The sequence below is a fragment of the Podarcis vaucheri genome (assembly GCF_965113315.1).
Source record: "Podarcis vaucheri genome assembly, chromosome: 17".
Taxonomy (NCBI): Eukaryota; Metazoa; Chordata; class Lepidosauria; order Squamata; family Lacertidae; genus Podarcis; species Podarcis vaucheri.
In genome coordinates, this window is record NC_138755.1 from 19,747,693 (window position 1) to 19,775,089 (window position 27,397).

Genomic DNA, 27,397 nt, shown 5'->3' on the forward strand with positions numbered 1-27,397 from the left:
GAAATGGTACATAGGGCATAGCACTGAAATATCCAGACATATCCAAATCTGCACACAGAAATTATGGAAATTTGCCTCTTTCACATTTTTTTCTATTATAGCGGAAAGAGGGGATGGAACAGCGTTATTGAAAACTTTGCCACCTGTTAAGATTCTATCACGCTTTCTCAGTTCTCGAAAGCAGTAACCTTTCTTTTATTTACTGCAACTAAGGTCAAGAAAAAGACTTAAAGCTGAATTTTGCTTACCACACATCCGGCCTCTTAGGACAGAGCCTGGCCTGCAAAACAGGAAGGCCTTTTCAGCTTCTAGTGAGTTGGCGTCTGCTACGAGCAGTTCAGAAGAAAACTGAAAAGAATACATTGGATCCTTACTGAGAGTTCTTTTCAGCCTGTTTGTGATAGTCTCTAGCGTTTTTAGAAGGCGCTGTTGGTTCTCCGATTCCAGTGTATCATTTCGTTCATCAGGCAATGGTACACTAGCTGGGATTAGGGAAAAAACAAAAACAAACAAACCTCACAAAGGCTTGAAAATGTTGACTCCCGCAACGCCATAAGTCAGAGCAGGAGAGTATAAATAATAATAATAATGCAAATATGCAGATTGTTAGACACCGCTCCTGAATATCATGGCAAAAGGAAAAGCCACTCTTAAAACTCACTCGAAAATCTCTTGTTTTTATACCAGGCACAGTATGAAATATTACACCCGATTAACAATATTTTATACAATAATGAAAAAAGAGGGTTTTCCTTACCAGTTATATTAAAAACCAACTTTATTTTGTGGTCTGATGTAGGCACATTCATTTTTTTGTGCCTTTTGACCCGGGAGTGTGCCACATTCACTGAACCAGATAGTGGGTTAGGTTTCTCTTCTTCAGGAACTGCCTCAAGGAAATCATCGTACGAATAATCTAGCCGATTTGCTCCACCCCAGCCACCGGGACCTGGCAGTCATTAGTATGAAGAGGAAATATCACAATGAGAATAGAGCAACAACTCCCAAGGATGCCAACACACACGGATGAAGCACTGCTAAATTGTTGAAAAAAGAAAATGAAAAGACCTCATTGCATGTAGAAATCTCACTTGACTTCAGAACATGTATCCAGCAGAGGTAGGGAACCAGGCAGAGGGCCTTCTTGGTAGTGGCACCCGCCCTGTGGAACGCCCTCCCATCAGATGCCAAGGAAATAAACAACTACAGTGGTACGTCGGTTTAAGAACAGCCCTGTTAACGAACTATTCGGTATATGAACTCCGCAAAACCAGATGTAGATGTTTTGGTTAGCAAACTTTACCTCGGTCTACGAATGGAAGCCAAACAGTGGAAGGGCACCGGCGGCGGGAGGTCTCATTAGGGAAAGTGCACTTTGGTTTAAGAATGGCTTTGGTTTAAGAACGGACTTCCGGAACTGATTAAGTTTGTAAACCGAGGTACCACTGTATCTGATTTTAGAAGACACCTGAAGGCAGAGGGCCTTCTCGGTGGTGGCACCCGCCCTGTGGAACGTCCTCCCATCAGATGCCAAGCAAATAAACAGCTATCTGACCTTTAGAAGACATCTGAAGGCAGCTCTGTTTAGGGAAATTTTTAATATTTGATGCTTTATTGTATTTTTAATATTTTGTTGGGTGCCACTCAGAGCGGCTGGGGAAACCCAGCCAGATGGGCAGGGTATAAATAAATAAATAAATAAATAAATAAATAAATATTTGGCAATGCTTGCTGCACATTATTCTGAAATGAATTCAACAGAGCGCCATAACTGTTCTTTCAAAACAAGAAGGAAAATGGGAATTTGTAGTGAAGGAAAAGTTATCTACTCTGAATCATATCTGCAAACATGACCCCCCCCCCCACAAAAAACACCCACACACACTACCCCTCACTTTTCTTTGTCCAGGGCTCAAACATGTGGTTGCAATGATTTGATAGTTAGACCCAAATCGAGATTTGCTAGATGGATCAGTACATCTTCAGGACTGCTGAATGTTCCCTTCTTATTTAGGCTATCAAGGAGGTTTAGAGCTAGTGAGCAGCAAAATAATTCACTTACCAATTGCAAAGCCATTTTCATAGTCATAATTATATTCCAAGCAATGTTTCTGTGGCAGATCCTCCAGTCTGCAGTCAATGTCATCGACATCATTGCAAAACGATGGAACCTATGAGCCAAGATTTAAGAGTAACAGTGAAAACACTGGGCAGGAAACTGCCTGATTATTTCTGTAAGTTGAAGTCCTGTGCAAAGACTTCTACTTGCACAAGGGGGCATTCTCCCCTCTCCTCCCCCAGTGCCACCCCAAATTGCCTCTGGGGGAATTGAGAGAAACCCCCCAGAATAGCATATTCCATCTGGCAAACTGTAGTGCTTTGCATGAACAGAACAACACATAACAGTGCAGTGCTAAAATCTACCTCTTAATTTAACATACTTCTTTAGATACAAAGCTTTAACTTCCCAGCCATTACCCAATTAAAATATTATTTTCCAAATAAGAAATAACTGTTCCATCAGCCAGTAGCTTTCATAAACCGAAAGGTAGGAAACAGGCTTGGTTTAGGAATATAAACGCATCTTATTCAAACGGTATAAAGTATTGCAATTATTAGAAAATTATCTGAGCTATAGAAAATTTACTCCTGAAATTAAATATTGTCGCTCTGCTGTACATATTGTGTGCTCAACATTTCAAGGGCAAGCAATTCAATTCATGAAATGATAATAATTACTTTTTAAGGATGGTGCATTACTAACCCACCATTTTACCAAGCGCACTCTGAAAAGCGTCCCCGAAATTTTTAAGAAGGTTGCTGTCATCACATCGCGTTGCTTTGTACAGCATCTCAAAGGATTTGAAACCATGGTTTGCCAACCGATTCACTGAAAAAAAGGGTATGGGAGGATTCTTCGTTTATTTAAACGATTCATATACCGCTTCCAAGCAGTGTACAAAAGAGATTTTTTAAAAAAATGATAAGTCAGTTAAGAAGATTATATTTATTTATACCCCCACTCCCCCCCCATTGGTGGCTTACAGATAAAACCAAGAATTGCTAAAAGTGTGTGAGGAGGGAGAGACATTAAAAAACAAATAAACATTAATAGAATTAAAACTACATGCACATATAAAACCTGTTTAAAACATACAAATAATTAAAATGTAAACAGCACAACACTAGCCCTTTCATTAAAGGTAAAGGGACCCCTGACCAGACCCCAACCCCCAGTCGTGACCGACTCTGGGGTTGCGGCGCTCATCTTGCTTTATTGGCTGAGGGAACCAGCGTACAGCTTCTGGGTCATGTGGCCAGCATGACTAAGCTGCTTCTGGCAAACCAGTGCCGCGCACGGAAACACCGTTTACCTTCCCGCCAGAGTGGTACCTATTTATCTACTTGCACTTTGACGTGCTTTCGAACTGCTAGGTGGGCAGGAGCAGGGACTGAGCAACGGGAGTTCACCCCGTTCCAGGGATTTGAACCGCCGACCTTCTGATCGGCAAGTCCTAGGCTCAGTTAAAAGCCTGTTGGAACAATAACGTCTTCACCTGCCAATGGAAGGACAAAAAGGTGGGAGCCAGTCTAGTTTCTCCAGGGAAGGAGTTCCGGAGTCTGGAAGCAGCCACCACCAAGAATGCCCTTTCCCATAACATGAGAAAAGTTTACTTTAAATAAGTACTTATTTAACACTTAAAAAGCTTACATATAATAAAAAAAGTCTTCACCATGTGCCTGAAGTTAAACAGGGCAGTAGCGAGCGGCTGGAGGGGTGCTGTCTGAAAAGTAAGTTAGCCTTGTTTATACCAAATTTTGTTAGGTATTTTATGTCAAAATGGATAATTTTCTGGTTCTGTTTCCATAAGTAAGAAGTGAAGAAACTAGCTATAATGAATAACTTGTATCTGACTACTATCAGCAAGTATGTAAGAATTACAGCCGTACCTCGGATCTCGAACGCCTTGGCTCCCGAACAATTGAAACCTGGAAGTGAATGTTCCGGTTTTCTGAACGATTTTCATGAGCCAAACATCTTGCGAGGTTTCTGATGGGCTGCAGGAGCTTCCTGCAGCCAATCAGAAGCCGCGCTTTGGTTTCTGAATGTTTTAGAAGTCAAACGGACTTCCGGAACGGATGCCATTCGACTTCTGAGGTACGATTGCATTCCAATCACATATTTTGGCATGTTCACATGACACACTAAGCTAAACCATGACTTAGTCCAAACATGGTTGGCTCCTGAGGAGGAAATCATGGCCACTTTGTTCCTTCTTGGGCTGTTTAGGAGTAGCATCCATGGTTTGACTTAGCATGTCATCCAAATCTTGGGCAAGGCCTCTTCCTTATGGTTGTGAGCCAAGGTTAAGGAGAAGAGACTTTAACTACAACCCATGTCTGGATAGCACGCTAAGCCAAACCATGACCTAAAAAGACTGGGAGGAGAAAAGCTGGTTATGGGGTCTCCACTGGGAGTCAGCATGTTCACACACTCATGGTAAACCAAAATCTGGTTTAGCATGACTTGCAAACCAGGCCAGTAAGACACTGCCTGCGATCCTAAGCATGCTTCCTGTGAGGAAGTAAGTGGCTAAAGGTATTTGTTATAATAATAATAAAAAACCCAACATTCCAAATAACCGTGCTTTGAATTAGGGGTCATATTTTTGCAATTAAGAAGGAAAGTATTTTGCTGACATTTCAGTATTTGCTTAATAGCTAGACATCTAATCCAGTTCATCCCCTGTGTGTGTCACTGAAGAGGTTAGCAGGAAAGGGAAGATAAGAACTCTCCCAGGGGTCTGGAACAGCCCCTGAATCTCTGTTAAATAACACAGCACCATCTTTTTTGTTGTGGAAACAGAAATAATTCCAGCAATTCCTCAGCTGTTAGTACCTCAATCCTAGCTGTGGTTGCTTGTAGGTTTTATTAGAACCAGGACTTCAGACTGAAGCCTAGGTTTCTTTTAATATAATGCCCAGTTCCCAGTTCCTGTATCACTTAGACAAAGAATGCACTAGGTCCTTGGAAATCAAAATACATAATAAACCTTACGAGAACAGTCAGGCCATTCTGTAGAATACGGTGGATTCCAGATACCATCTGTGTAGGCACAATAGTAATTTTCATTGGAACCTGATGTGAAGTCATATCCAGCCATGCAGCGTAATGTGCAATTAACTCCTGTCTTATCTTCTGTGCATATAAAATCCCCGTTTACTGGGGTAAAGGGGATTTCACAAGGAGAGCCTGGGGAAGGGGAAAAAAGAGAAAACAATAGAGGAAGGCTCTTTTGCTTCCTCTTGGCATTAAAAAATGCAAACCACCTTTATTTTGGATATTGAGCCTGTGGTACACAAGGATGAGCAGACCCCCACCCCAAAGTTCTGTACAGTGGTACCTCGGGTTACATACGCTTCAGGTTACATACGTTTCAGGTTACAGACTCCACTAACCCAGAAATAGTGCTTCAGGTTAAGAACTTTGCTTTAGGATAAGGACAGAAATCAGGCTCCAGCGGCACGACGGCAGCAGGAGGCCCCATTAGCTAAAGTGGTGCTTCAGGTTAAGAACAGTTTCAGGTTAAGTACGGACCTCCAGAACGAATTAAGTACTTAACCCGAGGTACCACTGTACTTTGATTGCTCTGTGATCTTCTTCTCCTCAGTTCCACTCCTCCTGAATTCTCCTCCTGGGAGAATTTCTAAAATTAATTCTGGAACTGGAGCATGTGAAATTTCCCACAACCTAAGAGTTTATTTGCATCTATCTCTTTCCTCCTGTATAGCACCCATGGGTGCAAATTTCTAAACACAACAACAAAGGAATCTTGATGCGATTGTATGTACGGTTGCAGCAAGAGTCTTTTTCTGCAGTGTTTTACCGATGTGCACAAGCATGCCTGCACATTGTCAAATCACCCCACACAAAAATGTTGACATAGCTGTACGTATGGTAGCATCAAGATCACTATTTTGTTCATTGGGGAGAGAAAACAAAAATTAACCAAAGGAGCTTAAAGTTATGGCAGACTGCGCTCTGTATATAATCCAGAAACTAAAGCAACAACATCAGATTTAATGGAAAATGTGGAACTCTTAAGTACAAAAGAGAAATTCAGAGGAGGAGAATTTTTGGAAATACCATAAACTATATAAGTTTTTAAAAACATATCATTTCCAACAATCATTTAACATAACTTCTTATCTTATACAATATTTTAGACTTCCGTCAACAACCTCTGATGATTTCCTGTTCTTTTTCACTTATTCAGCATTTCTTAATTTCTCTATTACTCTTAATTATCCTTAACTAATAGTTCTCTTCATAGTCTTTCTTGCAATATTTCAATTAGTCCTCCTTACAGAACTTCTTGCAATCCTACTAGCCTAATCTGCTCATTACAACTGCTTTTCAAATAATTCATATATTTACTCCAATCTTCTAAGAATCTCTGATCCCGCAGGTTTCGAATCCTTCCTGTTAATTTATCTAATTCTGCGCAGTCCATTAATTTCAGGAAATACCCATAAACTGTGCAAGCCATTTTAAATGTAAGCACCAACAAAACCTACCTTTGATGACTATGTGGAGCTCACAGGTCCTGTTATTTCCTGAGGAGTCACTGGCAGTATACTGAACCACTGTCTCTCCTTTGGGAAAAATATCTCCAGATGAGTGACTTTTGGTTATTGTTAAGACCACACCTAGAAAAGCCAGAGGAGAAAAAAGAAGAAGTAGACACCAGTCCATTATTTCTGCCTACAAACCGTAGTCCTACCAACCTGAGTCCAAAGCCATTGTTCTGGGCTTTAAATGCTTGAAGCCCGATGGCACAGAATTTTTACTAAATCCCAATGAGTCTTATGAAACGTTGGAAAATGTTTTTTGAGGGAACGTTCTTCAAATGCTTAGCGCAGTATAACCAAGTCTCTAATTAATTTTGGTCGTAAGAACAGCGTAGGATTGTGGGAATATGACTATAAGCTGTTTAAGAATGTTTTATTACCCTATTTTGGGAACCCCTTTGAATGTATTCCAAAGGTTAACTAATATATAATTATAATGGCTTGTAGGAGGCTGCAAACAGAAAGCCTCCTTCAACTGACACATGGGGGGAAAAACCAACAGATGAACCTGGTGGAAGAATGGGGAGGGAAGCACTATTAGCAAATTCCCCCCTCCCCCTCTCTCTACAGCCTCCTGCACCACCTCTGATGTTGCTCTGGGGGGTCCCTCAGCCTCTGGAGCAGATTTTTGGAGAGTATTTTGGAAACTTGCCTCCAAGGGCCTTCAGAGGGTGGGAGTGTCCCACAAACAGGACTCTGCCCCAGAGTTGCTCCCTCCGGTGAGATCTAGTTAGCATTCAAGCCATTATGCCAGATTTTCCATTCTCATGCTAGCAAGCATTAAGAGTAAATGACATAAAGGCAGCATTCATTCTCTATCAATTAGTAAAAAAGTAAAGGTAAAGGACCCCTGGATGGTTAAGTCATGTCACAGATGACTCTGGGGTTGTGGTGCTCATCTTGCTTTACAGGCTGGGGGAGCCGGCATTTGTCTGCAGACAGTTTTTCCGAGTGATGTGGCCAGCATGACTAAGTCACTTTTGGTGAACCAGAGCAGCGCATGGAAACGTCATTTACCTTCTTGCCAGAGCGGTACCTATTTATTTACTTGCACTTTGACGTGCTTTTGAACTGCTAGGTTGGCAGGAGCAGGGACCGAGCAACGGGAGCTCACCCTGTCGTGGGGATTCGAACCGCCGACCTTCTGATCGGCAAGCCCTAGCCTCTGTGGTTTAGATCACAGCACCACCTGCATCCCCTCTATCAATTAGTAAAGGTAAAGGGACCCCTGACCATTAGTTCCAGTCGTGACCGACTCTGGGGTTGTGGTGCTCATCTTGCTTCACTGGCCGAGGGAGCCAGTGTACAGCTTCCGGGTCATGTGGCCAGCGTGAGTAGGCTGCTTCTGGCGAACCAGAGCAGCGCACGGAAACACCGTTTACCTTCCCGCCAGAGCGGTACCTATTTATCTACTTGCACTGGCGTGCTTTCAAACTGCTAGGTTGGCAGGAGCAGGGACCGAGCAACGGGAGCTCACCCAGTCGCGGGGATTCAAACCGCCAACCTTCTGATCGGCAAGCCCAAGAGGCTCAGTGGTTTAGACCACAGCGCCACCTGTGTCCCCTCTATCAATTAGTACTACATATTAAAAGCCTTATCTTGAGATTACATTTCTTCATGCTTGCCATGATATAATTTTATTTAGAAAGCTCCTCCAATGACCAAATCTCATCCAAATGTAAACAAAGCTAGCCCACCCCATCACAAAAGTTTGCAAAATGATTTATTTGAGGCATTTTCACTCTCTTTTTTTAAATAGAGACCCCCCCCCCCGAAATCATAGCAGCTTACCTGAGTTATCTGAAAACTGTGGTTCATCCCACGTTACTCTGTACTCCTTCTCAGTCCCCTGAATTGGTGGTGGGGATCTGCACTTGTCAATTACTGGGGGTTCGTTGTCTAAATAATTTAAAGGCAGAAAAGGAAATTTGATCACAAGGGAGCAGAAAGAAAGAAAGAATTAAATGAGAACGCCAAGAGATGCCATGCAAGTTTAAGATAAGAGCTCCCTGCGGACTACATGAGTCATTAGAACAGGAAACATAAATAACTTTGTATCAATAAATGCAGCATGGATACATCATGTTTAAAGCTACAATAAATGCATTTGAAGAGCTGTCACTGAAACTCCATTAAAGTAGACGTTTAGCTGTTCCCCACTGGCTCTCCGCTGCCAGATACTGAGCAGACCATGGCTGGGTTTTTCTACTGGCAAGAAGCTGCATGAAATTAACGGGGGCCAGAAGTTCACTGATGCGAGCTTTCAACTTCAGACATGTGTGTTTAATAAGACTATTTGCCTGATAAGAATCAGAAGAGGGCTTTAATAGCAATGGAATATTGGGCTTTCTCTGCAAACATAAGCAGCCAGACCACTTCCAGATTCCTTTTCCATATCAAACGACTGGGGCTCTCAACCGAGCCATGAGACTGCATCCACACCTATGTCTCGCTGCAATCTCACAAGGCCTTATGCACAAAATCCTACCAACTGAGCCACAGGAACTCCTTACATCAGGCCAATGAGGCCCAGCGAACAGGCGGGGGATGCCCTACATCAGAGAAGAAACGCTTGCTTTCCAGTGGTATTACCATAGAATCATAGAATCATAGAGTTGGAATAGACCACAAGGGCCATCGAGTCCAACCCCCTGCCAAGCAGGAAACACCATCAGAGCACTCCTGACATATGGTTGTCAAGCCTCTGCTTAAAGACCTCCAAAGCAGGAGACTCCACCACACTCCTTGGCAGCAAATTCCACTGTCGAACAGCTCTTACTGTCAGGAAGTTCTTCCTAATGTTTAGGTGGAATCTTCTTTCTTGTAGTTTGGATCCATTGCTCTGTGTCCGCTTCTCTGGAGCAGCAGAAAACAACCTTTCTCCCCCCTCCTCTATGTGACATCCTTTTATATATTTGAACATGGCTATCATATCACCCCTAAACCTCCTCTTCTCCAGGCTAAACATGCCCAGCTCCCTTAGCCGTTCCTCATAAGGCATCGTTTCCAGGCCTTTGACCATTTTGGTTGCCCTCCTCTGGACACGTTCCAGTTTGTCAGTGTCCTTCTTGAATTGTGGTGCCCAGAACTGGACACAGTACTCCAGGTGTGGTCTGACCAGAGCAGAATACAGTGGCACTATTACTTCCCTTGATCTAGATGCTATACTCCTATTGATGCAGCCCAGAATTGCATTGGCTTTTTTAGCTGCCGCGTCACACTGCTGGCTCAAGCCGCTCTGCGCTCCTTTGTTAAAGGGAAGGCTGGGCATGCAAGCCCAGTGCTGGAGAGATGGAACACATTTTCCCACTCCTCACAAGATCTAAAGAGTGCTCGCCAGAAGCTCGGCTCTGCCCTCGCCGGTCCTGGAAGGATCCTTTTAAAAAGTCCCATAGGCTCAGAGACTTTGTGCCTGTTCATTGGGGGAGATAGGAAGCCCAGAGGACTTGTTCTTTAGATGTCCCTTTTATGAAGAGGCACGTAGTGAGACCATTGATCCCCTGCTGGTGAGGCTCGCTGACCTCCCGGAAAAGCAAAAATTTGACCTTTTCCTGTTAGGCAAAGATCATAAAATGACCCGGATGATCGCCAGATTCTGTGTACAGATCTGAAGGCGCAGACCATCCCCCAACCCAAACTAGTTCGTTAAGAAAATCCCCAAACTCGGTTCCATGGGTGACTCTAGGTCATTTCTCCGAGGAAACTTATCTTAAAGTTTTGTCTATACACTTATTGCCTTCTCACAGCGAGGAAACTGCCAGAAGGCCCTCAGCGCTGGACCTCAGTGTCCAGGCAGAATGATGGGGGTGGAGACGCTCCTTCAGGTATAGTGGACCGAGACCATTTAGGGCTTTAAAGCACCAACACTTTGAATTGTGCTCGGAAACGTACTATATACACGGAAATGTGTATAATTTTTCTATAGCACTCACCAATAACTTTGATGCTGAAAGTGCAGCTTGCCTGGTTCCCAGTTCTGTCCACTGCCGTATAGGTGATATCAACTTCTCCAATTGGGAAAAGGTAAGGGGGAATAAAAGCAGGAGTCACCTGAATCGACACCTGTGGTGGGAACAAACTTTTTAGTGGTGCCTGGGACTTCAAATATTCTACGAGGAGAGAGGGGGGCATGGGTTTCTTAGAGCTGCAGTGCTCGAAGCAGCCTAGGGGCAGATGTGGAATGACTAAGATGTCCCTTTGCCCCACACTAGACTTCCACTGGAGTCTGCAAACTGCGCAGCTACTGTCTGTAAAAAAAGGGCTATGCTGTGTGAAGCTTGAGCCTTGATCACAACTGCTCTTTATTCAGCTCCTTCAAGCATTAGACTAAGATTTTGCTGTGCATAGATAAGAAGACAAGATCTGCTGCTATGCACTTCATTCATGAAGCCTGCGTGCGACTCTGCTGCACACGGAGAAAAGAAGAAGAAGAGAAGAGTTTGGATTTGATATCCCGCTTTATCACTACCCGAAGGAGTCTCAAAGCGGCTAACATTCTCCTTTCCCTTCCTCCCCCACAACAAACACTCTGTGAGGTGAGTGGGGCTGAGAGACTTCAGAGAAGTGTGACTAGCCCAAGGTCACCCAGTAGCTGCATGTGGAGGAGCAGGGAAGCGAACCCGGTTCCCCAGATTATGAGTCCACCGCTCTTAACCACTACACCACACTTTGTAGAATGGTGAAGCAAATCCCTACGGTTATTTTCTTGTGCAGAAGTCATAGACAATGTTAGAAATCCTTCCTCCTTCCACAATAAAAGTGAACATATTCAGATGTTCTCTAATCAGTGCCCTTCCTCTGTTGATGTATTGGTTAAGTAGCCCGCTAAAAGGAATTAGTCAATTACCGTATTTTTCGCCCTATAGGGCGCACTGGCCCATAGAAGAAGAAGAGAAGAGTTTGGATTTGATATCCCGCCTTTCACTCCCCTTCAGGAGTCTCAAAGCGGCTAACATTCTCCTTTCCCTTCCTCCCCCACAAGAAACACTCTGTGAGGTGAGTGGGGCTGAGAGACTTCAGAGAAGTGTGACTGGCCCAAGGTCACCCAGCAGCTGCATGTGGAGGAGCGGAGACACGAACCCGGTTTCCCAGATTACGTGACTACCGCTCTTAACCACTACACCACACTGGCTCTCGGTGCGCACATAGGGCGCACCTAGTTTTTTTTGGGGGGGGGAATAAAGGGGGAAAAATTGTTCCCCCCCCCCAGGCACGGGGCTGGGGCGGCGGAAGCCCGAGCTTCCCCTGACCCCAGCCCCCAGAACAGGCTGCTATCCGCAAGCCTTGGGAGCCCGGCGGGAACGTCTGCCCGAAGCCCAGGGCACACTGCTCAGTGCACCCCAGGCTTTGGGATGCAAGCTGCTATCCACAAGCCTAGGGAGCCCGGCAAGAACTCCCACGGGCTCCGAAGGCTTGCGGATAGCTTGCTGAAGCCTGGAGAGCGAGAGAGGTCAGTGCGCACCGACCCCTCTCGCTCTCCAGGCTTCAGCGAAAGCCTGCATTTGCCCCATAGGACGCACACACATTTCCCCTTCATTTTTGGAGAGGAAAAAGCGTGTCCTATAGGGCGAAAAATACAGTAATAATCAGCTCAACAAAGCCAGAGGAGAAAGTGGTGTGTGTCCGTAATACTCTTGATGTACAAAATGGTCATAAAGGCAACAGATTAGTTGAACCATCTAGTAGTCCCCCCCCCTCTAAAGCTGTGTTTTCCAAACTTGGGTCTCCAGCTGTTTTTGGACTACAACTCCCATCATCCCCAGCTAGCACGACCAGTGGTCAGGGATGGTGGGAGTTGTAGTTGTAATAAATACGGGTGTGATAGTCTGATGTTTGCATACTTATTGGAAAATAAAACTGCTTTATTTTGAGCCGGTATTTGTGTGTATTCATGGCATTATTTGCAGACTAAGTAGATGGCAGTGTGGTGGAGAGTGTTTTTGGCAGCCTTTTGGATACAAATTGAGTCAAGTACATACATTTTGAAATACTTTGATTGTTACATTCTTCAAAATGACATTTTGGATACATTCAGAAAAGTTCAGCATAATACAACATTTCAGTAAAAACATTTCAGTAAAGATACATTCACAAATACATTTTGTAAGGAAAATACATTTTAAAAGAGATACACTTTGTGGAGAATCAGATACATCTCAGTAAGGGCACCTCAGCAAGAATATACAGTGGTACCTCGGGTTACATACGCTTCAGGTTACAAACACTTCAGGTTACAGACTCCGCTAACCCAAAAATATTACCTCGGATTAAGAACTTTGCTTCAGGATGAGAACAGAAATTGTGCTCTGGCGGCGCAGCAGCAGCGGGAGGCCCCATTAGCTAAAGTGGTGCTTCAGGTTAAGAACAGTTTCAGGTTAAGAACGGACCTCCAGAACGAATTAAGTACTTAACCCGAGGTACCGCTGTATTCAGACTCATTTCAGTGAGACAGACATAGCAAAAGGCACATTAAATCACATTCAACAATACAGTGGTACCTCGGGTTAAGTACTTAATTCGTTCCGGAGGTCTGTACTTAAACTGAAACTGTTCTTAACCTGAAGCACCACTTTAGTTAATGGGGCTTCCTGCTGCTGCCGCGCTGCCAGAGCACATTTTCTGTTCTCAACCTGAAGCACTATTTCTAGGTTAAGAAGTATGTACCCTGAAGCGTATGTAACCTGAAGCGTATGTAACCTGAGGTACCACTGTACATGAAAAGACAAAATGACATATTCCCAACGATGCATTCTTCAAGGCACGGTTTATTATTCTTGTGGGGCTTTTTGGTAGAATGATATAATTCTGATATTAGTAGGGCCATTTTCCTTTATTCCCCTCTCTGACCCTGACTCTCTTACAACATAGTCCAACAACAGCTGGAGACCCAGAGTTTCAGAAATGCTGCTCTAAAGTTTTCCCCAGGACAGCTGGCTCTCACTACCCCAGGACATGCCACCAGACTGTGTCACTCACACCGTTGGAGAGGTGAAGCATGAGCACATGTGCTAGACCCTGAAAGAGTCTAGGCCAGTTAACAGTATTTTGCACTTTTACAGGAAATTTGAGGGTTTAAGGCACTTCATGCCCCCATAATCTCATTAATTCATGCCAAATTACTTGGCCCTACAAAATAGTTTATGTCGAACCAAAAAGCCTTGGCTTTTCCTTACCTCATCTCTAGAATTGTCAGTTGCCTCTGGAACTTGCCAGCTAATATTTGCAGAGTTCTGGTGTTCAAGAGTAGAAGTTTCAATGTCACCAGGGCAGCTAATTTCGGGTGGTTCAATGTCTGTACCAGAAAAGAACACGTTCTGAACATGTGTATTCCAAGAAGAATGGTGTATTTCAATTGTACAATTCCTTGCTGTCTAAAACAACTGCACCCACCTGAAATCTAGATCCTTTATGTGTTGATTTGAAAAACTACCCACATTCCACAGTTATGAACCTGACCAGAGGTTACTGATTTCCATTCCAAACATTTGATTTTAATGCAACAGTATGTATACACATATACCTCATTCCCCCACGCCCGATAGATGAGTTAAAATCTTCCTTTACTATTTGTTAAGTAACCAATCATTATTTTACAATAGCAATAAAATTTAGAAGGGTTACAGCAACGCTTCATTTTGCATGCATTTACTTTGGGAACACACTGGGGACAAAACTTAATTGATATCTGTTTATAAGAGCCCACCAATGTCAAAGTTTAGTTATCAAATGCTATCTTTAATGTAATCAACAGATTAAAAAATATATATATCCACAGAAACGGTTACAGGACTTGAATCTTAGATTTTCAAGACAGAAAATAACCTCAACAAGCAAGGAGCCAGATTTTGAGCAGAGGCAGTTGGCTGCTGAGCATCAAAAAGAGAGAGAAGATAGTGTGGTGTAGTATTCAGCACATTGGACTAGGACCTGGGGCACCAGAGCTCAAATGACCATCTTTCCCCACAAGCCTTCTATTTTTAACAAGATGAAACATTCATCAAAACCCATACCTTTACAACATTCAATTTTCATCTTGGGAAAAGTTATGGAGGGGGGGGACTTAAAATTTACAGCATGCTGTGAGTTGAAGGAGAACTATATGAAAATGATGTATCATTGGTATTTAGGTAAAGGGATCCCTGACCGTTAGGTCCAGTTGCGGACGACTCTGGGGTTGTGGTGCTCATCTCGTTTTACTGGCCGAGGGAGCCGGCGTACCGCTTCCGGGTCATGTGGCCAGCATGACTAAGTCACGTCTGGTGGACAGAGCAGCGCACGGAAACACTGTTTACCTTCCTGCTGGAGCGGTACCTATTCATCTACTTGCACTTTGACGTTTAGAACACAGCGCCACCCATGTCCCTTTTATCATTGGTATTTAACACATATCAAATTGGCAAAGATGTACAGAACTGTTTCAAATGTATGTTGGAAATGTAAGGAGAAGGAAGGCACGTTCTACCATATGTGGTTGACATGCAAGATAACAAAAGCATTCTGGAAGGTGATATTATATCATCTATTTAATGAGTTGATTTTTTTTAAGGGTGGAGGGGAGTCTACGGATTCAGGGAATCCTAAAGGATGATGATGATTATGTCTAATGTTTGAATACAAATATGCAATGTAAAACTCCATAAAAAAGATTGTATATTTAAAAAATCCATACCTTTACAGAATGCCTTCTGCACATTTCCACTCCACTTCCCACTGGTTAAGCACTGCAGTTCTTCTCTAACCCCAGACAAAAGGAATCCACTGGGACAACTGAACCTGCACATAGTGCCATGCTTGGATGGTTCGAGCCCACAGAGGTGTGGGTGGACTGTCACATCTTTTGGTTTTTGGAAGACGGGGCAATGCAGTTCTAGACAAAGGAAACACACGGACAAAAACAGATTGCACATTTGATATTTTATCATCATCATCACTTTTAATTTGTATAACGTCTTTCTATCTTACAACACTCAAGGCGGTTTACAAGCTGAAGAAACAAAAAGCGTACATCTTATAACAATCTAATGCACTACAAAAATGTGATAATAAAATAAGCAACCTGCATCAAAAAAGTAACATTCATCATTAGAATAGTATTAAATAATAATGATATCAACATATAAAAGTTAACCAGAAACCCATTCAACAGTTACAAGAAATAATTTCTAAACTATAATCAATAAAACAATGGCAAGCCACTGTCAAGGGAATTGGGGTTGCTTGTGTGTAAACCTCTAGCTTTTCCAAACTGCTTAGGGGCGGTTGTGTCTTTCCCTGACTGAGCAGCCTTGGCGCTGCTGCTCAGTCGCTAGCAGAATCCGTGAGTGGGCGTCTCCTAAATTTCCTCCAGCATAAGAATTCCTTAATGGACAACCTTCGCCTCGCCTCTCTGCGCGGAAGCCTTCTGCGCAGAGTGGGCGTGCCGAGTGGTGGTCCTCCACCCTCCTCACTGACTTCACTGGAAGAGTCTCGGAGCCTCACCTCCGAGATGCTCTCTGCCTCTCCCTTCTTCCTGGTGTCACCTGGACTTCCTTCCCCAGATGACGTTCTCTCTCTACCCTTACTCGTTCCCTCTCCTGCAGAATCTGGGAGCCTTGCCTCTCCCCTCTGCTCTGATGTCAGTTCCCTGACAGCCACAGTACATAAAATAATACAATGCAAATTGAGAAGCAGAGACTAGAGGGTGGGGGGCAAGGCTGGTAGAAGGAGGCCTTGCCTGACAAAGTCTCTCCCCTCACAGTTCTTTCTCTAGGACCAGCTCCCTTATGAGAACTCCTAGGGCCGGAGGGTGGGGCAAGGCAGGTATCAACCAACAGGATTAAGTGTTTCTTTGTGCTGAATGCACACATACTTTGACACATCTTCCCATGTGCTGATTAGTTGAAAAAAGTGTCTGCAAGTGTGGCTAAGTGCCTGAATACAACATCACGGGACCTGGCAAGTTCAGCAGATAAGTCTGAAGTTCAGCAATGCCAGACTTGTGCCAGAAACAACAATAGGAATGAAAGGCACTGCGTTGTTCAGGACCCTGTATTTATTCCTACATTACATCTATGGTGCTCAAGTTTGTTCCATGCTAAGGATATGATGAAAGTGAGCCAAATGCCCAAAGGACTAAATCTCCATATAGTTTAGACATACAGACTGAATTTATTACATATCACACTTTCACTAATTCTAGGGTGTAGAATTCTTGTGAAATTCTGAACTTGTGTATACAAAACTTTTAATTTGAACTTCAAGAATTCATTTTAACTTGTTACAGTTCCTTAGCCTTTGTAACGTGTAAACAGCCAGTATGTTTTTCAAGTTTCTGTCAGCATTCCCACACTTGCCCACCTACACTAGCGGCCAAAATTGTGGAAACCTTTTGGAAAAAAGTGTATTTCTGAGGTCTGATGGCTCATAACACAACATTTATTTTGGAGTAATACCATAAAATTATATAACAGTGGGAAGATAAATTAATGAAGAATGTAATGCAACAAAGTTTGTTATCGGTTATCAAAAGTTATAGACAAATAACCAGCAAAAGGAAGCACAACTTCCTTAGGGTGATATGTAGCCATTTGAATGGCATGTATATGTAGCCATTTGATATGGTGATATGTAGCCATTTGAATGTAGCCAGTGAGCATGAGTGTTTAGAGAGCCAAACAGATGTTATGAACCATCAGACCTCGTAAATACACTTTTCCCAAAATGTTTCCACAATTTTGGCCACTAGTGTATGTTTCTTTTTAGAAAATGGTTGTTGGAGACAACATACGAAAGCTGTGTAACAAGTTACATGATACAGTGTATAAAAACTGTGAACGAACTTCATTGTTGGCACCCGTCTCTTGAGAGAATGGAGCGTGCCTCCAAAAAGATACATATGCATTTATGTTTTGCTTTCCTTTGAAAGAAGTTTTGGTAGTTGTTGCAATAGCTGGAAGTTTTACTTTTGTCATCAGCATTTTGTTGCTTAAAGTAATAAACCCTGGTTTTGAGTTGTGTTCCAAAGGGACAGCAGCATAATGAAAACATACCCACACACTTTGGCTCCTTGCCATCCCACTGCGAGTTGCTTTGACAGGTGAGTTTGGAGCTACCTTCCAATTCGTACCCCTCATCGCAGGTCATCAAGCACACTGTCTTATACGAGATCCCACTTAGTGAGCAGTTAATGTGTCCATTTTGAGGGGCGAAGAGTTTGGGGCATGTGCGAACTGCAGAGGTTAAAACAAAGTCAAGTACATCAACTCTTTTCTGGGAAGCAGTTGAGTAAGACATGCACGCAACTTTCCATCTTTTTCTCGGTAACCATTATTGCACTCTCTGGCAATGAAACCACTGGCAACAGAAGGGGCCAAGATGCTGAAAAGTGTGTTCAGGTTTGGGCTGTTGAATTCTGTGCGTTTTAAAGATCAGAAAATGCATATACAACAATATCTAGAGACCTGGCCCATCAAATAGGCATTCAGGGTTGTCACAAATAGCAAATGCAAGTAGCTAAACAAATAATATTTCCTTGAGATGCCTCAGCGAACAAGTCTTGGGGCTTGACTGAGGACAGAGGCAACTTTCTGATATGTCCAATTGGCTTGTAATCTTGGGTCATTTACATGAGCCGTCTTGAGCATTCAGAACCTGTTTCCTACCTCGTCCTAGCCAGAATCTCTAGCAGAACCAGCCCAGAGATGAGGTAGAGTGAAGCACCCACCACAGGACAGTGGAAATAATACAAGAGGTGGTGTCCTTCCTGGCCACCCCATGGCTTCTGCTGCTGCTGTTAACACCTGCCTTCCGCTGGATTTTGGGGAGAGGAGAGGTGTTCCAGTATGTTATATTGCTGCTTGTCTTGCTGGCCCTAGAGCAGGTAAGGCGAGCCCAAACGCTTAGCAGAACACCCATTCTCTTGCAAAGTTTGGTAAGGGTTTGTGTGTTCTGGTGGCAGCAGAATAGGGGGGCATGAAGTGGCACATTCCTGTTTTGCTTCAGGGGGTGAAAGGGGCTAAAGGTAAAGGTAAAGGGACCCCTGACCATTAGGTCCAGTCATGGCCAACTCTGGGGTTGTGGCGCTCATCTCACTTTATTGGCTGAGGGAGCCGGCATACAACTTCTGGGTCATGTGGCCAGCATAACTAAGCCGCTTCTGGCGAACCAGAGCAGCGCACGGAAACACCGTTTACCTTCCCGCTGGAGCGGTACCTATTTATCTACTTGCACTCTGATGTGCTTTTGAACTGCTAGGTTGGCAGGAGCTGGGACCGAGCAACGGGAGCTCACCCCATCGCGGGGATCGAACTGCCGACCTTCTGATCGGCAAGTCCTAGGCACTGTGGTTTAACCCACAGCGCCACCCACCATCACTGATACCTGGGGCCAAGTAATGTCTGAACAGATCCTCCTGAGGAAATTCCTTTTATAAAATTCCACAGCTAGGAATATTTGGCATTGTGGCTCCCCCCAAAAAAACTAGAACTCAGTTCCACCAGCTCTCAGATGGGTGCCCTTGCCATTCTAAAGAGAACAAGGGAGGTGTTCATGGTGAGTTCTGGCACCTCTTTTTCTCGACTGTTTGGCATCCTTTCTTTATTTGTTTCATTAAAGCGATTATCAAATAGGAACTGAGACTAGCACAAGCACAGAATTCAATTTATCCAGAGAAATATACACCTTTTTGACAGCTAATTAGCAGATAATATCCTCTGAGGTATCAGTCATGTTAAGTCAACTGTACAAAAATACGGTTGCGTATCTGCCAGCGACAAGATGTGACCCCAACAGCAGCAGCAGCTTCCCTCATTCAGGGAGAATATTACAGGAAGATTTGCTAACAGACCTTTTAAACAATTGAGGAACAGAATAGAATATGAAGTGGCAAACCAAACATCCATCTAACATCTGTGCACTGGGAATGTCAAGTTGTTCGGTTCCAGAATGCTGTCTTTCTCCAAGCCGCCCCCCTCCCCTTTATGAAACTGCATACTAAAAAAAAAAAGTTTTAAAAAAGGGATTGAATATATTTTAAGAAGCTTGGCCCCTGGAAGCACGTTATGCAATTTTTTATTGCAGCTATGTTTAATTTGGCAGGCTTGCTTATTTCTGGATAACCTCTCCATAAAAAAGAGGAAAAGCATCTAGGATTCTTTAGAGCTTTGGTGCCAAGGATAAAAAAAAAAAAAATATCTGTGGAAGAATTAAGGCTCATCATGAGATTCCTCCCGCCTCCAACATCTCCCAGGGCAATTTTAATGCCTTTATAAAACCCTGTGGAACAATACCCAGGCACACATACAAGCACAGACTTTGTAATCTGTTGGATGTTAAGTATTATCTCTTGCCTGTTGTTTCTTCTCCAGCAGGAAAGCCAAAAGTCTGTGGCAATTTCATCTATTGTTATTAAGATTAGATGCCAAATATCTGAGGATGCTGTGAATCCTGATTAATCTCACACTTTGCCGAATTAGTTCTTGGAATATTCTGGCTCACCGCGCAGAAAAGGATCTCCTTACCAGAACACAAGTGGGATGGAGATTAAGTGGGAGAACATCTTTTCCATGTTCTTTATACAGGAGTCCTTGTCTGTAAGGGGACTTTGTTCCCAGTTGGTTTACTATAGCCACACTGGTGTTTTTTTAAAGTTTATTTTAATTACTTGCAGTGCATTTGTACTAGCATTTGAGGTTTTCCTCACAGATCAATGCAGCACAGCCAAAATCAGAACAAACAGCTTATCTCAGCCCTCGTGAATGCAGAAATGGAATGAGATCTAATTCAGGCACACCCTTTAGTTTTCCTGCTCATTCCTTCCTTCTCTCCAAACACATAGGCACTTAAATGTGCATGCATGAGCACATGCCCAGGAATCTAATTTTGCATTCACATTTCATTCTAGGCCAAACCATGAAGCTCTGGGAGAGGAGATTGTAGCTCCCTCGCTCATCCCATTTCTGCTACTCCATCAGGCACTTGGGTTAGCCTGTAGTCCAAACCTGGACTTCTGGTGTAGCTGTGAAACTGCACCAGGTGTAGCTGTGAAACTGCAAGCCTTAAACTATAGGAACCTGGTTACAGCTCATGGTTAGTCAGAAGAAAGCAAAACCATGAGCCACTGTTAGGACACGAGAGTTACTATAAGCTTATCTCTGTGCACCAAAGCAGCAAAATGACTGGGAAGAGAACTGTGAGCTCCACTCTGGGGACCTGTGCTCTCAGACACTGACATTAAACCAGGCCACTGTGAAACTAGGACTTCCCCTGACATTGCTGCAAATTCAGTGCACAGACATAGTAAAACTGACAGATTTAGGTAGCATTTCTACATGAAAGGCAAATATTATTATTTTGAAAAATTGCCCCTGAATCAATGCACCTTGTGGGTATTTGTTTTTTACAAGGTGACTTTTCAAAATCCGCTTGAAATTGTTGTTCTGCCACAAAACTCCTGTGATCACAAGAAAAGATCAGGTGTAAAACATTGATCAATACCGAACTTCACCGTAATTGCTCTTTCCTGCTCTTTACTTTTACACTATTGCTGTGTAATTTACACATGTGCTAATATGTCTAAGCACTGCTTGTCACACTAGTGACATATTTTGACTAAGCAAGCAAGCACAGCAAAAGGATGAATGTTTAATGCCGCAAGTTAACATAGCCTATGAGGGCATTAGCATCCTTCTGTTGTCCTTTCAAATGCATGTGATAAAAAGCTGGGAGGGCGGTTTGTGTTGGGATTAACGTGATGGCTCATGAAACTGCTCCTTTGATCACTCCTTTGCTTACCACATGCCTTATCAGTATATGAATGGAGGATAGTACTCAGAGCCCATGCTTAAATTGAGCATCGCTCGCCTAAGAGCCATGTGCCTTGGAAGGGAAATTAACAGAAATTAATCAAAATTGTTATCTTTCTGACACTCAGAGAAAACTAACAGAAAATGAAAAGGCTCCATTTGCTACCCAAAGCCAATACTTCCCTAAATAATAATAATAAAAAATTAAGTGTGAAATCGTTACCAATTGACTTCCCCCTAAACCACAGTTTCTCAAACGTGGGTCTCCAGCTGTTTTTGGACTACAACTCCCATCATCCCTAGCTAGCAGGACCCATGGTCAGGGATGATGGGAACTGTAGTCTAAAAAAACAGGTGGAGACCCAAGTTTGGGAAACCCTGCACAAATAACCAAATAACCAGCCTCTCAAGTGAATAAGCAGAAAATATGAGCTTCAGCCATCAGGTAGTACACATGGAAATGAAAAGCAACAGCTGCCCCAACAGATCAGTCAGCTAAGCATTGGCTGGTTCCTATTTTCTGTTATTACAAGATTCTTACATGCAGGTTCTGGATATTGCTGTACATGCATATTTGCTTGGGGGACACAATGCAACATGATTCTCAAAGCATTTACAGATTGAATCAAAGAAAATAGTTTGTACCTATTTGGAAAACATCCCAAAGAATGAGCGTGACAGTAACACAAAAAAACACCTTTTGTGGATAGTATGCAACTAAATCTTACTCAGAGCAGACACACTGAAATGAAGGGACCTAATTATTTCTTCTTCTTCTTCTTCTTCTTCTTCTTCTTCTTCTTCTTCTTCTTCTTCTTCATACCCTGCCCATCTGGCTGGTTTCCCCAGCCACTCTGGGCAGTTCACAACAGAATACTAAAAACACGGTAAGACATCAAACATTAAAAGCTTCCCTGTACAGGGCTGCCTTCAGATGTCTTCTAAAAGTCAGATAGTTGTTTATTTTCTTTACATCTGAAGGGAGGGCGTTCCACAGGGCGGGTGCCACTACCAAGAAGGCCCTCTGCCTGATTCCCTGTGACTTGCCTTCTCGCAGTGAGGGAACTGCCAGAAGGCCCTCGGAGCTGGACCTTAGTGTCCGAGCTGAGGGATGGGGGTGGAGACGCTCCTTCAGGTATATTAATTTCTATTCTGAGTAAATTTTCATTGAATACTAAATAATAATAATAATAATAATAATAATAATAATAATAATAATAATAATAATAATTTATTTGTACCCTGCCCATCTGACTGGGTTGCCTGGGACCCATATCATGGAAGATTGGCAGAGAATAACAACGAAACCAAGCCAACAAGAGAAAGGCAACAATTCTTTTTCAAAAGTAAAGGCTTCTTACCTCTGCATGTTGTTTCTGAACCAGACCATAGGCCATTGGGTTGACAAAGTCGTATGCTACTTCCCACCAGGTCAAATCCTGTTTTACATCGGATTCCACATGCAGCATTGAAATAATTGTTGCAGGTGTTCTGGATAAAATAGCCATTTTCAGGAGGGTGAAGTTCAGGGCAGTGAACCACTAATTGGAGCAAATAATAATTACAAACTGGTTACAGCAAAATCATAAAGGTAAAAGGTAAAGGACCTCTGGGCAGTTAAAGCCAGTCAAAGGTGAGTATGGGGTTGTGGAACTCATCTCACTTTCAGGCCGAGGGAGCCGGCATTTGTCCATGGATGGCTTTCCAGGTCATGTGGCCAGCAGGACTAAACAGCTGCTGGTGCAACAGGATACTGTGATGGAAACCAGAGCGCACAGAAATGCTGTTTACCTTCCCGCCATAGCAGTACCTATTTATCTACTTGCACTGGCGTGCTTTCAAACTGCTAGGTTGGCAGGAGCTGGGACCGAGCAATGGGAACTCACCCCGTTGCGGGGATTCAAACCACCGACCTTCTGATTGGCAAGCCCAAGAGGCTCAGTGGTTTAGACCACAGCCCCACCCTTACAGCACAGTCCTATACATGTCTATTCAGAAGTAAGCCCCACTGTGCTCCACAGGGCTTCACCCAGGTAAACATGTATAGGATTACAGGCTTAATTGTCACCGTTTTGTGCGATTCCTAAACAGGATTTATTATTTATTAATTTTGGATACTGCTCTATACCCATAGATCTCATGGTGGTTCGCAACATAAAATTAAAATATAAAAAACCTCAAAATACACAATACAAATAAGAACAGAAACAAACCAATAATCCCCTCTTCCACAACACATATGTGCATAGGGTTTTCTAGGTCAAAATCAGCACTTTGAATTGGGCCCAGAAACCTATTGGCAGCCACTACAGTTGGGCCAGGACTGGTGTGATGTGCTCAAACCGTCTACCCTTGGTGAAAAACCTGGTCTCTGAATTCTGTACTAGCTGAAGTTTCCAAGCCGTCTTCAGGGGCAGCCTCACGTATAATGCATTGCAATAATCTAACCTAGAGGTTAGTTAGAGACATCACCTTGCCAACAAAGGTCCATATAGTTAAAGCTATGGTTTTCCCAGTAGTGATGTATGGAAGTGAGAGCTGGACCATAAAGAAGGCTGATCGCCGAAGAATTGATGCTTTAGAATTATGTTGCTGGAGGAGACTCTTGAGAGTCCCATGGACTGCAAGAAGATCAAACATGTCCATTCTGAAGGAAATCAGCCCTGAGTGCTCACTGGAAGGACAGATCCAGAAGCTGAGACTTCAATACTTTGGCCACCTCATGAGAAGACAAGACTCCCTGGGAAAGACCCTGATGCTGGGAAAGATGGAGGGCACAAGGAGAAGGGGATGACAGAGGACGAGATGGTTGGATAGTGTTCTCGAAGCTACCAGCATGAGTTTGACTAAACTGTGGGAGGCAGTGGAAGACAGAAGTGCCTGGCGTCCATGGGGTCACGAAGAGTTGGACACGACTAAACGACTAAACAACAACAACCTAGAGGTTACCAGAGCATAGACAACAGTAGTTGTCCCTGGCCTAATAAGGGCATAGCTGGGCCACCAACCGAAGTTGATGGAAGCTCAAGTGACAGTAAAGGATACAGGAGTACCCCCAAGTAGCCCACTACTTCAGAGCATAACCCCATGAAGAGCAGGCAACCTCCCTGCCATCTGGTCCAGGGAACCACCCACTAACAGCGCTTCAGTCTTCTCTGGATTGAGCTTCAGTTTGTTGGCTCTCATCCAGTCCATAAAAGAGACAAGGCAATGGTCCAGCACTTCCACTGCCTCACCTGGAGAGCTAAAGGAGAAGTAAAGATGTCAGCATATTGCTGACAAAGCACTCCAAACCTCTGGTTTAAAAATAGAAAAGAAAACATTGTCGCTATGAATTTGCACCACCACCATTCTACAACAAATCTCATGAATGAGTCAAAAGGTCATTTATGCAGTCATAACAATCCAAGCAGCTTTCCTATTCAAGGCATGTGTCCTATCCATGTGTCCTTTTCTTCAGCGCTTGACATGAACTGTGAGTGCGTCCAAGCACAAATCTTCTCCTAATGTACACGGGTTTTATGGAGATACAAAGGGGATCCTTGTCAGATAAATCAGTTTGGAAAGGAAACCTTCATAAGAAAAATGAAAAACAAACAAACAATCTTCACCACTATCTTAAAGAATTATTGATCATGATATTAATATTTTGGGGATCTCTCTCTCTGTTTTGAGGATGGATGAACAGCTTACCTTCACAAGTCTGGCCCGAAGACCGATACCCTTCCTTGCATCTGCAGTCCTCGACAGAGGTACTTCCTGGTGGAGAGGTGTGATTCTCATCAGGACATGAGATGCAGGTGCTTATTCCACCTGGTGAACCTTCAGGCTTGTAGGTCCCTGGTGGGCAGGCTAAAAAGCAAAGAAAGGGCAATAAAACCCAAGTCAGGATCAAGTTGCAAAAGTATATTGCAAAGCTGTAGTCCCTACTCCTTCATCCACAGGTACTGTACGCTTGTGAAACATGGACCACCTACAAGTGTCATCTCCAGCTCCTTGAAATATTCCATCAACGGTGTATCCAAAGATTTTTACATATCACTTGGGAAGACAGGCAAACTAATGTCAGTGTACTGGAAGTAGCAAAGTTCACCAGTGTCGAAGCAATGATTCTTCAACATCAACTTCATTGATGCTGTCATGTCGTGCAGATGCCTGATTATGGTCTTCCAAAGCAACTACTCTATTCTCAGCTTAAGAATGGAAAGTGTAATGCCGGTGGACAACAAAAGAGGTTTAAAGACACTCTCAAGGCAAATCTAAAAAATAATGTAGTATAAGCACCAACAACCGGGAAACACTGGCTTGCAAGTGCTCCAATTGCAGAACAGCCTTTACTATGGACTTTGAAGACGCTCGAACTCAGGACGAAAGGGAGAAACATGCTAAGAGGAAGGCATATTTGGCAAACCCTCACCGTGATCAACTCCCACCCGGAAACCAATGCCCCCACTGTGGAAGGATGTGTGGATCCAGAACTGGCCTCCACATTCACTTATGGACTCACCGTTAAAACTGTGTTCATGGAAGACAATATTACTAGATTATGAGTGATTGCCGAAGAAGAAGAAGAAGAAGAAGAAGAAGAAGAAGAAGAAAAAGAAGAAGAAGAAGAAGAAGAGGAAGAAGAAGTTGTTACCTTTGGCTCTCCAGATATTGCTGGACACCAACTCCCATTATTCTTGACTACTGGTTAATTTTATTTTATTTATACTTTGCCCATTACAAATTTTCACATTCCATTCAACATAACCACACAGTCAGAATTGTCGACTTCCCTTCCTCCCTTCCTTGGTTCTGTTTAATAAGCCATTAGAACTACCTATTCTACATATTCTATTCGATATGTTTTATTGTCCCCCTCCTCACTATATCTTCATATAATTTAAACTGCTGAATTTACTCTAATCCTGCTAATGTTTTAACTTGTGTACAATTATTCTCCAGATATTCTGCAAACATTTCCCACTCTTCTTTAAATACTCCATCTTTCTGATATCTTATTCTATTAGTTAAATTTCCTAATTCCACATATTCCACCAATTTCATCTACCAGACTACCTTTTTGGCCATTTATGGGCAGGGCATAAATAATAACTTTATTTGTTTGTTTGTTTGCTTGTTTATTATAATTTCAGTAAAAATACAGCCAATCTTTACTTTCAAGGGGAAGCTTACTAAAATGTGTACTTTGTATGTTCATTTGCTGGATGAGACACGGTACTACCTGCCCGCTGTCTGTCTCGCCAGAGGTGTGCATGCTCTAGTTATCTCCCGCTTGGACTACTGCAATGCACTCTACGTGGGGCTGCCTTCGAAGGTGACTCGGAAACTACAACTAATCCAGAATGCGGCAGCTAGACTGGTGACTGGCAGTGGCCTCCGAGACCATATAAAACCGGTCCTGAAAGACCTACATTGGCTCCCAGTATGTTTCCGAGCACAATTCAAAGTATTGGTGCTGACCTTTAAAGCCCTAAACAGCCTCGGCCCAGTAGACCTGAAGGAGCATCTCCACCCCCATCATTCAGCCCAGACACTGAGGTCCGGTGTCCGAGGGTCTTCTGGTGGTTCCCTAATTGCAAGAAGTAAAGTTACAGGGAACCAGGCAGAGGGCCTTCTTGGTGGTGGCACCTTCCCTGTGGAATGCCCTCCTATAAGATGTCAAGGAGATAAACAACTACACAAGGACTTCTGAAGGCAGCCCTGTGTCGGGAAGTTTTTAATGTTTGATGTTTTATTATGCTTTTTGTGTGTTGTTTTTGTTGTTGTTGCTCTATTTCAGTATTTTAGTGTTCCTGGCTTATTTACCAAACTGGAAGATAAGATATTTTAAGTATACTACTTGACTTTTTCTACTTCATTCTGCCACCTGCCCAAATTTCTTCCCTGCTACCCCACAGACTGCTGCCCACATCCCCTTTCTCGGTAACATTTGTACAGATTGCTCTAGTGCAAAGAGATGAGCAATGTGAAGAGAATGC

The 27,397-nt window shown here is 43.3% G+C and overlaps 1 protein-coding gene across 1 annotated transcript in view; it reads right to left on the reverse strand.

Moving 5' to 3' along the window:
• Positions 1-27,397, reverse strand: part of SVEP1 (sushi, von Willebrand factor type A, EGF and pentraxin domain containing 1) — a 129,436-nt gene that overhangs the window by 70,725 nt on the left and 31,314 nt on the right. Inside the window, exons 4-16 of the mRNA XM_082204456.1 lie at positions 25,107-25,265; positions 22,775-22,954; positions 17,661-17,840; positions 15,302-15,499; positions 13,806-13,924; positions 10,566-10,695; positions 8,425-8,532; positions 6,580-6,711; positions 5,060-5,254; positions 2,769-2,890; positions 2,063-2,171; positions 758-949; positions 249-482 (exon numbers count right to left, since the gene is read on the reverse strand). Of these exons, the coding sequence (XP_082060582.1) occupies positions 249-482; positions 758-949; positions 2,063-2,171; positions 2,769-2,890; positions 5,060-5,254; positions 6,580-6,711; positions 8,425-8,532; positions 10,566-10,695; positions 13,806-13,924; positions 15,302-15,499; positions 17,661-17,840; positions 22,775-22,954; positions 25,107-25,265 (2,058 nt within the window). The remainder of the gene's footprint in view (positions 1-248; positions 483-757; positions 950-2,062; positions 2,172-2,768; positions 2,891-5,059; positions 5,255-6,579; positions 6,712-8,424; positions 8,533-10,565; positions 10,696-13,805; positions 13,925-15,301; positions 15,500-17,660; positions 17,841-22,774; positions 22,955-25,106; positions 25,266-27,397) is intronic.